This window comes from Amblyraja radiata, chromosome 39 (assembly GCF_010909765.2).
Source record: "Amblyraja radiata isolate CabotCenter1 chromosome 39, sAmbRad1.1.pri, whole genome shotgun sequence".
NCBI lineage: Eukaryota > Metazoa > Chordata > Chondrichthyes > Rajiformes > Rajidae > Amblyraja > Amblyraja radiata.
Window position 1 is genome coordinate 16,124,961 of NC_045994.1, and position 12,904 is coordinate 16,137,864.

The window sequence follows — 12,904 nt, forward strand, 5'->3', positions numbered from 1 at the left end:
CAGTGTCTCTCGTGTCTTTTATTCATGGTTGTGTTGTTGATGTTACAACTGAACCGCTGACAACGATGTAAGCGCTCTTATGCCCCTGTCCCACTTAGGAAACTTGAACGGAAACCTCTGGAGACTTTGCGCCCCACCCAAGGTTTCCCTGCGGTTCCTGGAGGTTGCAGGTGGTTGCCGGAGGTTGCAGGTAGGGAGACTGACAAAAACCTCCGGGAACCGCACGGAAACCTTGGGTGGGGCGCAAAGTCTCCAGAGGTTTCCGTTCAGGTTTCCTAAGTGGGACAGGGGCATTCGAATACAGCACAGGAACAGGCCCTTCAGCCCGCAAGGTCTGTACCGAACTGATGCCAAGACCAGCTCTTGTATATCCCTCCATTCCCTGCATATCTAAAACCCACCTAAACACCACTATCATATCTGCCTCCACCACTGACTTTGCATGTTCAGCCATGATCATATTGAATGGTGGTGCTGGCTCGAAGGGCCGAATGGTCTACACCTGCACCTGTTTTTATGTGTTTCTGTAACTCACCAACGCAAACTGCAGCACGGAAACTAGCCCTTCGGCCCACCGAGTCCATGCCAACCATCGATCACCCATTCACACTAGTTCGATGCCATCCCACACCCTGAACACGAGGGGCAATTTACAGAAACCAATTAACCTACAAACCCGAATGTCTCTGGGATGTGGAAGGAAACTGGAGCACCCGGAGGGAACCTGTGCGGCTGCAGGGAGAACGTGCAAACTCCGCACAGACAGCACCTGAGGTCAGGATCGAACGTCGCAGGGAAAACATGAAAACTCCAGACCAGGGTCACTGGCACAGCCTACACCACAGAGCTGACCTCAAAGTTGTTTGGTACAAGGTCTTGGACAAAGGACTGTCCCAACAAATGTCCACCACACACTAGTTCTATGTTATCCACTCCCTACACACTGGGGGCAATTTAGAGGGACAAACAACCTACAAACCCCTCAAATGTTGATAGAGAGCCCTGCTCCCCCATTCCCAGCTCCCACTGTACCCCTGCTCTCGCCACCTTCAGTCAATCAGACGAGATGTGTAAGAAGGAACTGCAGATGCTGGTTTATGCCAAAGTTAGACAGTCTGAAGAAGGGCCTCGACCCGTCACGTCACCCTTTTCCTCTCCAGAGATGCTGCCCGTCCCGCTGAGTTACTCCAGCATTTTGTGTCGACCTATCACTCAATCAGAGATGACCAATGTAGAACAGTACAACACATGAACAGGCCCTTCAGCCCACAAGGTCTGTGCTGGAACATGAAGATGAGATAAAACTAATCTCATCTACAAAACATTGTCACAAGCAGAATCTCGGGGGCAGTCCATGGAACCGCAAATGGTGGTTCATACAAAAAAATGCAAAGTGCTGGAGTAATTCAGTAGATCTGGCAGCATTTCTGAAGAACGTGGATTGGAGTCTTCATGCAGGCTAAAGGTATGTTCTCCACAGATGCTGCCTGACCCGCTGAGTTACTCCAGCACTCTGAAACGTCACCTGTCCGCGTTCTCCACAGATGCTGCCTGACCCGCTGAGATGGTGCAGCAGCATCTATGGAGCGAAGGAAATAGGCAACGTTTCGGGCCGAAATCCTTCTGGAAATAGGCAACGTTTCGGGGCGAAACCCGGAAGGGTTTCAGCCCGAAACGTTGCCTATTTCCTTAGCTCCATAGATGCTGCCTGACCCGCTGAGTTACTCCAGCACTCTGTGAAACGTCACCTATCCATGTTCTCCACAGATGCTGCCTGACCCGCTGAGTTACTCCAGCACTCTGAAACGTCACCTATCCATGTTCTCCACAGATGCTGCCTGACCCGCTGAGTTACTCCAGCACTCTGTGAAACGTCACCTATCCATGTTCTCCACAGATGCTGCCTGACCCGCTGAGTTACTCCAGCACTCTGTGTGTTTTAGCAACAGTTTATACAGCATCAGCCATGGTCCCAGAGACAACAGCTGGCAAGCACATCGGACCCGAGTAATCTCGGTTACTGTGGCAACATATCCGTCCACACACAACACTTGTGCAGGAATGAACTGCAGATGCTGGTTTATGCCAAAGATGGGCACAAGCTGCTGGAGTAACTCAGTGGGACAGGCAGCATCTCTGGGTGACGTTTCGGGTTGAGATGTGATACAGCGTGGAAACAGGCCCAACTTGCCCACACCAGCCAACATGTCCCAGCTACACTAGTCCCACCTGCCTGTATTTGACCCATATCCCTCCAAAGGGGCCTGTTTCCACACTGTATCACTCTAAGAATGAAAATAATAATAATAATAATGGATGGGATTTATATAGCGCCTTTCTAATACTCAAGGCGCTTTACATCGCATTATTCAGTCACACTCGGTGGTGGTAAGCTACTTCTGTAGCCACAGCTGCCCTGGGGCAGACTGACGGAAGCGTGGCTGCCAATCTGCGCCTACGGCCCCTCCGACCACCACCAATCACTCACACACAGGCAAAGATGGGTGAAATGTCTTGCCCAAGGACACAACGACAGTATGAACTCCAAGCGGGATTCGAACCGGCCACCTTCCGGTCACCAGCCGAACACTTAGCCCATTGTGCCATCTGTCATCCCATATAGTAATATACACTGCATTCCAGATGTTTGCCTCACCATTGTCTTGTAAAAACTCTTGAGTTTAATTCTCCTCGTAAGAAACAATTACATTGTTCACTTCATAATTACTTTCTGTCCTATCAACTATCTGAAAAGCAAAATGCTGCCTTTGCTGATATTTTTGGAGATTGAATTGAGTTACTCAGCAGGTCAGGCAGCAACGGTGGAGAGAGAAACCGAGCGACATTTCATCACACTTCATTAACTTATCCTCGTCACATTCAGACCATCCACCTGAAGTTCCAACTGTTGAAACTTCCCAACAAAGATAGACGCAAAAAGCTGGAGAAACTCGGCAGGGACAGGCAGCATCTCTGGAGGGTGCCATAGAGGGAGTACAGAGAAGGTTCACCAGACTGATTCCTGGGATGGCAGGACTTTCATATGAAGAAAGACTGGATAGACTCGGCTTGTACTCGCTAGAATTTAGAAGATTGAGGGGAAATCTTATAGAAACTTACAAAATTCTTATGGGGTTGGACAGGCTAGATGCAGGAAGATTGTTCCCGATGTTGGGGAAGTCCAGAACAAGGGGTCACAGTTTAAGGATAAAGGGGAAATCTTTTAGGACCAAGATGAGAAAACATTTTTTACACAGAGAGTGGTGAATCTGTGGAATTCTCTGCCACAGAATGTAGTTGAGGCCAGTTCATTGGCTATATTTAAGAGGGAGTTAGATGTGGCCCTTGTGGCTAAAGGGATCAGGGGGTATGGAGAGAACGCAGGTACAGGATACTGAGTTGGATGAGCAGCCATGATCATATTGAATGGCGGTGCAGGCTCGAAGGGCCGAATGGCCTCCTCCTGCACCTTTTTTCTATGGAGAGAAGGGATGGGTGACATTTCGGGTGGAGACCCTTCCACAGACTGAGAGTCGGAGGAGGGGGGAATGAGAGATGTCAACGGTGATGGAGTTTGACACGTGGGCGGTGATGGTGAAATACTCATTGAGTCATTGATACTGGTGGTTTATTACTATGAAGATATAAACGTCCAATGTCCACAGTGAGGTTGATTGGAAGGTAGGGGACCGCACCCTTCTTTACGGGAAGGCTGTTCAGTGGTGTGATCAACGTGAGGAAGGAGCTCCTGAATCTGGTGGTAGGTACATGCAAACTTTGTGAACTTTCAAAATGTATCTTCTGCCTGATGGGAGAGGGGAGAAGAGGGAAACGACAAGAGGGTGTGTGTGGTTCTCAACTTTCCCGTGGCAGCGTGAAGTGTAGATGAAGTGGATGGTGGGGAGTTTGGTCTGGGCCACATTCACAACTCTCTAGAACTCCATGTATCTCCGAGCTTTGCATCTGCCCACCATCCACTCCATTCTTGAAGTTGCGGGCGATTTTAACTTGCCGAATATTTACATAGAAACATAGAAAATAGTTGTACATAAAATGTATTATGAAAATATATATTAGGCACTTTGGTGCCATATGACTGTACTTACTTCTAATAAAATAAAATATTAAAAAAAATAAAAAAAAACATAGAAAATAGGTGCAGGAGTAGGCCATTAGGCCCTTCGAACCTGCACCGCCATTCAATATGATCATGGCTGATCATCCAACTCAGTATCCTGCACCTGCCTTCTCTCCATACCCCCTGATACCTTTAGCCACAAGGGCCACATCTTAAATTTAAAAATTCCTTCTTAAATATAGCCAATGAACTGGCCACAACTACCTTCTGTGGCAGAGAATTCCACAGATTCACCACTATCTGTGTGAAAAATGTTTTTCTCATCTCGGTCCTAAAAGACTTCCCCTTATCCTTAAACTGTGACCCCATGTTCTGGTTTAGTGATACAGCACAAAAACAGTCCTGAATGGCCCACCCTTTATTCTTAAACTATGACCCCTGATTCTGGACTCCCCCCAACATGGGGAATATTGTTCCTGCATCTACCCTGTCCAATCCCTTAAGAATTGTATATGTTTCTATAAGATCTCCTCTCATCCTTCTAAATTCCAGTGAGTACAAGCCCATTTAACCCATTCTTTCATCAGATGTCAGTCTTGCCATCTAACCTGGTGAACCTACGCTGCACTACCTCAAAAGCAAGAATGTCCTTCCTCAAATTAGGAGACCAAAACTGCGCACAATACTCCAGGTGTGGTCTCACCAGGGCTCTTGTACAACTGCAGTAGGACCTCCTTGCTCCTATATTCTTGATCCTAAACAAAAGCTAATGTCATAGAAACATAGAAAACAAGTGCAGGAGTAGGCCATTCGGCCCTTCGAGCCTGCACCGCCATTCAATATAATCATGGTTGATCATCCAACTCAGTATCCTGTACCTGCCCTCTCTCCATACCCCCTGATCCCTTTAGCCACAAGGGCCACATCTAACTCCCTCTTAAATATAGCCAATGAACTGGCCTCAACTACCTTCTGTGGCAGGGAGTTCCAGAGATTCACCACTCTGTGTGAAAAATGTTTTTCTCATCTCGGTCCTAAAGGATTTCCCCTTTGCCTTAAACTGTGACCCCTTTGTTCTGGACTTCCCCAACATCGGGAACAATCTTCCTGCATCTAGCCTGTCCAACCCCTTAAGAATTTTGTGAGTTTCTATAAGATCCCCCCTCAATCTTCTAAATTCTAGCGAGTACAAGCCGAGTCTATCCAGTCTTTCTTCATATGAAAGTCCTGACATCCCAGGAATCAGTCTGGTGAACCTTCTCTGCACTCCCTCTATGGCAAGAATGTCTTTCCTCAGATTTGGAGACCAAAACTCTACGCAATACTCCAGGTGTGGTCTCACCAAGACCCTGTACAACTGCAGTAGAACCTCCCTGCTCCTATACTCAAATCCTTTTGCTATGAAAGCTAACATACCATTCGCTTTCTTCACTGCCTGCTGCACCTGCATGCCCACTTTCAATGACTGGTGTACCATGACACCCAGGCCTCGCTGCATCTCCCCTTTTCCTAGTCGGCCACCATTTAGATAATAGTCTGCTTTCCTGTTTTTGCCACCAAAATGGATAACCTCACATTTATCCACATTATACTGCATCTGCCAAACATTTGCCCACTCACCCAGCCTATCCAAGTCACCTTGCAGTCTCCTAGCATCCTCCTCACAGCTAACCCTGCCCCCCAGCTTAGTGTCATCCGCAAACTTGGAGATATTGCCTTCAATTCCCTCATCCAGATCATTAATATATATTGTAAATAGCTGGGGTCTTTCTTCAAATCCTTTTACCATGAAGGCCATCATGCCATTTGCTTTCTTCACTGCCTGCTGTACCTGCATGCTTACTTTCAGTGACTGGTGTACAAGGACATCCAGGTGTCGGGATTGAACTGGTGACAGCACTCGCAGCCCTGACCCACAGGAGGTGGACATCAGCGGTGACGAGTGTGGTGTTCGGTTCCCGGGCGCGATGACGAATCAGCCAACCGTCGCCGAGCCTCTCAAGCCAAGAGCCCTCATCGTGTCGGTGGAGAAGTTCTGGCCCCACTCCCCCCTCGACAACAGGAGTGGGGCAGCGACGGACACAAAGAAACTCCACAGAATCCTCTACAAACTGGGCTTCCAGGTGGAGCTCAGCATCGATCTCGCCGCCAGTGAGATCCTCCAGCTGTACAGGGCTGGTGAGTTGAACAAGTGTGGGGAGAGGGGGAGAAATGAGGATGCAGGGGGAACCAGGGGTCACAGTTCAAGAACAAGGGCTAGGCTAGAGAGTTGGTAATCAAGGATAGTCAGAATCAGAATCACACTTATCTTGATTGTGGATTGTGGAGATGTCGGAGACCTTACATTTGGAAAAAATTAGATATGTCTTAATAGACAAACCAGAATTATTCATTGGAATATGGTCTCCATTTATAGATTACTTGAAGGGGTAGATTGGACCGGCACGGAGGCCGGACTGAAGCCTGAACCCAGGACTAGATGAATAGTTATGTGGGTGCCTGAAACACACTGCCAGGGATGGTGGTAGAGGCAGACACGATAGTGGTGTTTAAGAGGGTTTTGGACAGGCAGGTGGATATGCAGGGGATGGAGGGATATGGGTCATGTGGGGATAGGTAGAGTTGGTCTGAGCATCATGCACAGCACAGACATTGTGGGCCGAAGAGCCTGTTCCTGTGCTGTTCTACGTTCTAATGAGGGGTTTACTTTTCCAGAGTCCCAGAGGAGACATGGAACCTGCTTCCTCTCCGTTCTCTCCAGCCACGGGGACGAGGGAGTGTTATACGGGGCAGACAGCAAGGCCGTGAGTCTCAGGGACATTTACTCCATGTTCGGAGCAGAGACCTGCCCTTCACTGGAGGGGAAGCCAAAGATCTTCTTCATTCAGGTAAATATTCCCGTGTACAACGGATCCTTGCGCCCACACTGACTGCCCACCACAGCCACTGCCTACATCAGTCAATTTAAGCAAGACGGCTCTTAGCGAGCGGCAGTGAGTGAGCGGCCTTGTGAGGGAAGTGCCCTGTGAGTAAAGTGTGAGTCTTTGGCGAGGAGGCTGAGGAGAGGAGACCACGCAATACGCTTGAGAGGTAGAGACGAAAGAAGGAGATGTCAGGCAAGCTGATTCAGTGCGATGCTTGCAGTATGTGGGAGGTCAAGGACACCGCTGGTGCCTCTGGCTGCTACAAATGCAAGAAGTGCATCCAGGTAGAGCTCCTGAAGGGCCGTGTTGGGGAACTGGAGAAGCAAGTGGATGACCTCCGGTTCGTCCGAGAAACGGAGTCGTTCCTCGACAAGTCCTACAATACGATTGTTACCCCTAAGGTACTGGAAGAGAGGAGGTGGGAGACAGTGAGAACGGGAGGGAAGCATGGAATGCCAATGACCCCGGGTGTTGTACCTCTTGTGAACAGGTTCACCCACTTAGAAGCTGTCGGGACAGAAGAGGTGTTTACACTGGGCGGCGGACTGGCTTGTGATGCGAATAGGGCTGTTGAGCCAGAACCAAAAAGGCCTAAGGCAGGCAACGCCATTGTAGTGGGAGACTCCATTGTGAGAGGTACGGACAGGGGTTTCTGCGGCAACAGACGGGATGCGAGGATGGTGTGCTGCCTTCCTGGTGCCAGGATCCAGGATGTCACGGACAGAGTGCAGAAAATCCTCAAGGGCGAAGGTGAACATCCGGAAGTGGTAGTGCATGTCGGCACAAACGATGTCGGAAAGAAGGGGATGAATATTCTGCAGCGTGACTTTAGAGAGCTCGGAAAAATGCTGAAAAGCAGGACCTCCAGGGTTGTTATCTCCGGTTTGCTTCCAGTTCCTCGTGCTGGCGAGAGCAGGAACAGGGAGATACGGGACCTGAATGTGTGGCTGAGGAACTGGTGCACGGGGCAGGGATTTAGATTCTTAGATCACTGGGATCTGTTTTGGGGTAAGGGGGAACTGTACAAAAGGGACGGATTGCATCTTAACAGGTGTGGGACCAACATTCTGGCAGGCAGGTTTGCCACTGCTACACGGGTGGTTTTAAACTGAATAAGGGGGGTGGGGTGTCGAATGGGATAGTGGAGGATGGAGTTAAAGGGAAAGGGTTTCTTAAATGTGTGAGCGTAGAGACAGAGGGGTGTAAAATGAGGGTAGAAGCAATAGGTAGCAAGGTGAAAAGTAAAGGTGGCAGGCAGACAAAAACAGGGCAAAAATCAAAAAGGGCCGCTTTTCAACATAATTGTATAAGGGGTAAGAGTGTTGTAAAAACAAGCCTGAAGGTTTTATGTCTCAATGCAAGGAGCATTCGTAATAAGGTGGATGAGTTGAATGTGCAGATAGCTATTAATGACTATGATATAGTTGGGATCACGGAGACATGGCTCCAGGGTGACCAAGGCTGGGAGCTGAACATCCAGGGATATTCAATATTCAGGAGGGATAGAGAGAAAGGAAAAGGAGGTGGGGTAGCGTTGCTGATTAGAGAGGAGATTAACGCAATGGAAAGGAAGGACATTAGTTTGGAGGATGTGGAATCGGTATGGGTAGAGCTGCGAAACACTAAGGGGCAGAAAATGCTGGTGGGTGTTTTGTACAGGCCACCTAACAGTAGTAGTGAAGTTGGAGATGGTATCAAACAGGAAATTAGAAATGCGTGCGACAAAGGCAAAACCGTTATAATGGGTGACTTCAATCTACATATAGATTGGGTGAATCAAATTGGCAGGGGTGCTGAGGAAGAGGATTTCTTGGAATGTATGCGGGATAGTTATCTAAATCAACATGTAGAGGAACCAACGAGAGAGCAGGCTATTTTAGACTGGGTATTGAGTAATGAGGAAGGGTTAGTTAGCAGTCTTGTTGTACGTGCCCCCTTGGGCAAGAGTGACCATAATATGGTTGAGTTCTTCATTAGGATGGAGAGTGACATTGTTAATTCAGAAACAATGGTTCTGAACTTAAAGAAAGGTAGCTTTGAGGGTATGAGACGTGAATTGGCCAAGATTGACTGGCAATTAATTCTAAAAGGGTTGACGGTGGATATGCAATGGAAGACATTTAAAGACTGCATGGATGAACTACAAAAATTGTTCATCCCAGTTTGGCAAAAGAATAAAGCAGGGAAGGTAGTACATCCGTGGATAACAAGGGAAATCAGGGATAGTATCAAAGCGAAGGATGATGCGTACAAATTAGCCAGAAAAAGCAGCATACCGGAGGACTGGGAGAAATTCAGAGTCCAGCAGAGGAGGACAAAGGGCTTAATTAGGAAAGGAAAAATAGATTATGAAAGAAAACTGGCAGGGAACATAAAAACTGACTGCAAAAGTTTTTATAGATATGTGAAAAGAAAGAGATTAGTTAAAACAAATGTAGGTCCCTTGCAGTCAGAAACAGGTGAGTTGAGCATGGGGAACAAGGATATGGCGGACCAATTGAATAACTACTTTGGTTCCGTCTTCACTAAGGAAGACATAAATAATCTTCCGGAAATAGCAGGGGACCGCGGGTCAAAGGAGTTGGAGGAATTGAGTGAAATCCAGGTTAGCCGGGAAGTGGTGTTGGGTAAATTGAATGGATTAAAGGCTGATAAATCCCCAGGGCCAGATAGGCTGCATCCCAGAGTACTTAAGGAAGTAGCTCCAGAAATAGTGGATGCATTAGTAATAATCTTTCAAAACTCTTTAGATTCTGGAGTAGTTCCTGAGGATTGGCGGGTAGCAAACGTAACCCCACTTTTTAAGAAGGGAGGGAGAGAGAAAACGGGGAATTACAGACCAGTTAGTCTAACATCGGTAGTGGGGAAACTGCTAGAGTCAGTTATTAAAGATGGGATAGCAGCACATTTGGAAAGTGGTGAAATCATTGGACAAAGTCAGCATGGATTTACAAAAGGTAAATCATGTCTGACGAATCTTATAGAATTTTTCGAGGATGTAACTAGTAGCGTGGATAGGGGAGAACCAGTGGATGTGGTGTATCTGGACTTCCAGAAGGCTTTCGACAAGGTCCCACATAAGAGATTAGTATACAAACTTAAAGCACACGGCATTGGGGGTTCAGTATTGATGTGGATAGAGAACTGGCTGGCAAACAGGAAGCAAAGAGTAGGAGTAAACGGGTCCTTTTCACAATGGCAGGCAGTGACTAGTGGGGTACCGCAAGGCTCAGTGCTGGGACCCCAGCTATTTACAATATATATTAATGATCTGGATGAGGGAATTGAAGGCAATATCTCCAAGTTTGCAGATGACACTAAGCTGGGGGGCAGTGTTAGTTGTGAGGAGAATGCTAGGAGACTGCAAGGTGACTTGGATAGGCTGGGTGAGTGGGCAAATGTTTGGCAGATGCAGTATAATGTGGATAAATGTGAGGTTATCCATTTTGGTGGCAAAAACAGGAAAGCAGACTATTATCTAAATGGTGGCCGACTAGGAAAATGGGAGATGCAGCGAGACCTGGGTGTCATGGTACACCAGTCATTGAAAGTGGGCATGCAGGTGCAGCAGGCAGTGAAGAAAGCGAATGGTATGTTAGCTTTCATAGCAAAAGGATTTGAGTATAGGAGCAGGGAGGTTCTACTGCAGTTGTACAGGGTCTTGGTGAGACCACACCTGGAGCATTGCGTACAGTTTTGGTCTCCAAATCTGAGGAAGGACATTATTGCCATAGAGGGAGTGCAGAGAAGGTTCACCAGACTGATTCCTGAGATGTCAGGACTGTCTCATGAAGAAAGACTGGATAGACTTGGTAGCATCTATGGAGCGAAGGAAATAGGCGACGTTTCGGGTCGAGACCCTTCTTCAGAATTCGCTCCTAATATTACTGTGAAGATGCACAAGGTGGTCAAGTCTGTGTGGAGCCACAGGAGATGGGCAAGGTCCTCGACAAGTCATAAGGTCACAAGTGATAGGAGTAGTCTTAGGCTATTCGGCCCATCAAGTCTGGGTTCTGGGCCCGAGGGTGAAACCACTGAATCAAGTCTACTCCGCCATTCAACCATGGCTGATCTATCTCTCCCTCCTAACCCCATTCTCCTGCCTTCTCCACATAACCTCTGTAGTAATTAAAGGTGACAACTGTCCCGTATTAGCCGGTATATATTGGGCTAAATTGGTTTGTCCCATGCGGGACCGCCCCCTGTCCCGTATTTGGCCGCTACTGCTCGGGTCGAGGGGACTGTCGGGTCGGAGCGCCCGTAGTCAGGATCGAACCTGCTTCGCTGGCGCTGTTGAGGCAGCAGCAGCTCTACCCGCTGCGCCACCGTGCCGTCTCACCGGGCTGTCGGTTGTGTTGCCACGCAGGCTTGCCGCGGGCCGGAGACGGACAGCGGAGTCACCGTGGACATGGTGGAGACGGACAGCTGTGACCCGCGGACAGACTCCTTCTCCCACTACCTGGCGCTGCCCCTAGACATGGCCGTCCACTTCTCCAGCTGCCCAGGTAGGTACAACCTGCACACCTGTACCAGCCCGGGGGGGGGGGGGGGGGATGGGCACTGGGGCAAGGGATGAAGCGGCAGGGGGTGGGGGGAGAGAGAGGTGGGTGGGGGTGGGGGGAGAGAGAGGTGGGTGGGGGATAGGGGGGGAGAGGTGGGTGGGGGAGGGGGAGAGGGGGGGGATAGGGTGTGAGAGAGGAGGGTGGGGGAGCGGGGGGAGAGAGGTGGGTGGGGGAAAGGGGGAGAGGTTGGTGGGAGGGGTGGAGGGGAGGGAAGTCCGTAGTAAGAGGAAGTCAACCCAGAGAGAGTGGAGTGGGTCGAAGGGCCCGTTCCTGTACTGTACGTTTCCACGCCACCAGGAGGTGGTATCAACGCTGGCATCTGACGGACTCTTCCCACACTGCTGGGCAGAGGAGTGTGTGTGCCGGGACCCCCACCCCCGACCACCACCTCCAGAGTCCCCCCCCCCACCGATCTGACTGTATGGCAAATCAAATTCCTCATATAATTTATAAGCCATACTTGGTTATGTTTATGACATGGTATCTCCAGTGTGTTAGATGGGAGGTCAGGGCCGCTCTCTAGTTGGTGGTAGGATGGTTGTTGCCTGATAACTGTCCCTGAATCTGGAGGTGTGTGTGCGTTCGTTTTCACACTTCTGTACCTCTTGTCCGATGGGAGAGGGGAGCAGAGGGAGTGACCGGAGGGGGGGGGGGGGGAGGGGTGAGACTGGTCCTTGATGATGCTGCTGGCCTTGCCGAGGCAGTGTGAGGTGTGGATGGGGTGGGTGGAAGGGAGGTTGGTTTGTGTGTGATGGTCTGGGCTGGCGTTTCACTCCAAACCTGTCTGGATCTGATTTGGCCCCTACAGATTATGGCTCCTTCCTGCGCCCCTCTGGCTCGGCCTTCCTGCAGAGCCTGTGTCAGGTGTTGGAGGGGGAGCAGCGACACTGGGAGCTGCTGAGGATCATGACCCGTGTGAACGGCCTGGTCGCACAAGGGTTCGAGGCTCGGGGCCTCATATACGTTGGCAAGAAGCAGATGCCCTGTTTCATCAGCAGACTGCGTCACGAGGTCTATCCTTTCTCCGGCAAGCTCTCATAGAAACATAGAAAATAGGTGCAGGAGTAGGCCATTCGGCCCTTGGAGCCTGTACCGCCATTCAATATGATCATGGCTGATCATCCAACTCAGTATCCTGTACCTGCCTTCTCTCCATACCCCCTGATCCCTTTAGCCACAAGGGCCACATCTAACTCCCTCTTAAATATAGCCAATGAACTGGCCTCGACTACCCTCTGTGACAGTGTTCCAGAGATTCACCACTCTCTGTGTGAAAAAAGTTCTTCTCATCTCGGTTTTAAAGGATTTCCCCCTTATCCTTAAGCTGTGACCCCTTGTTC

At 49.3% G+C, this 12,904-nt stretch overlaps 1 protein-coding gene across 1 annotated transcript; it reads left to right on the forward strand.

Annotated features, from left to right (window-relative positions):
- The first annotated feature begins 5,946 nt into the window (after positions 1-5,946).
- LOC116967324 (caspase-3-like) lies at positions 5,947-12,605 on the forward strand. Its single transcript, XM_033013825.1, has 4 exons — positions 5,947-6,256; positions 6,794-6,966; positions 11,369-11,507; positions 12,373-12,605. The coding sequence occupies exons 1-4, from the start codon at positions 6,046-6,048 to the stop codon at positions 12,603-12,605; spliced, it is 756 nt and encodes a 251-aa protein (XP_032869716.1). The 5' UTR covers positions 5,947-6,045.
- Positions 12,606-12,904: the final 299 nt, after the last annotated feature.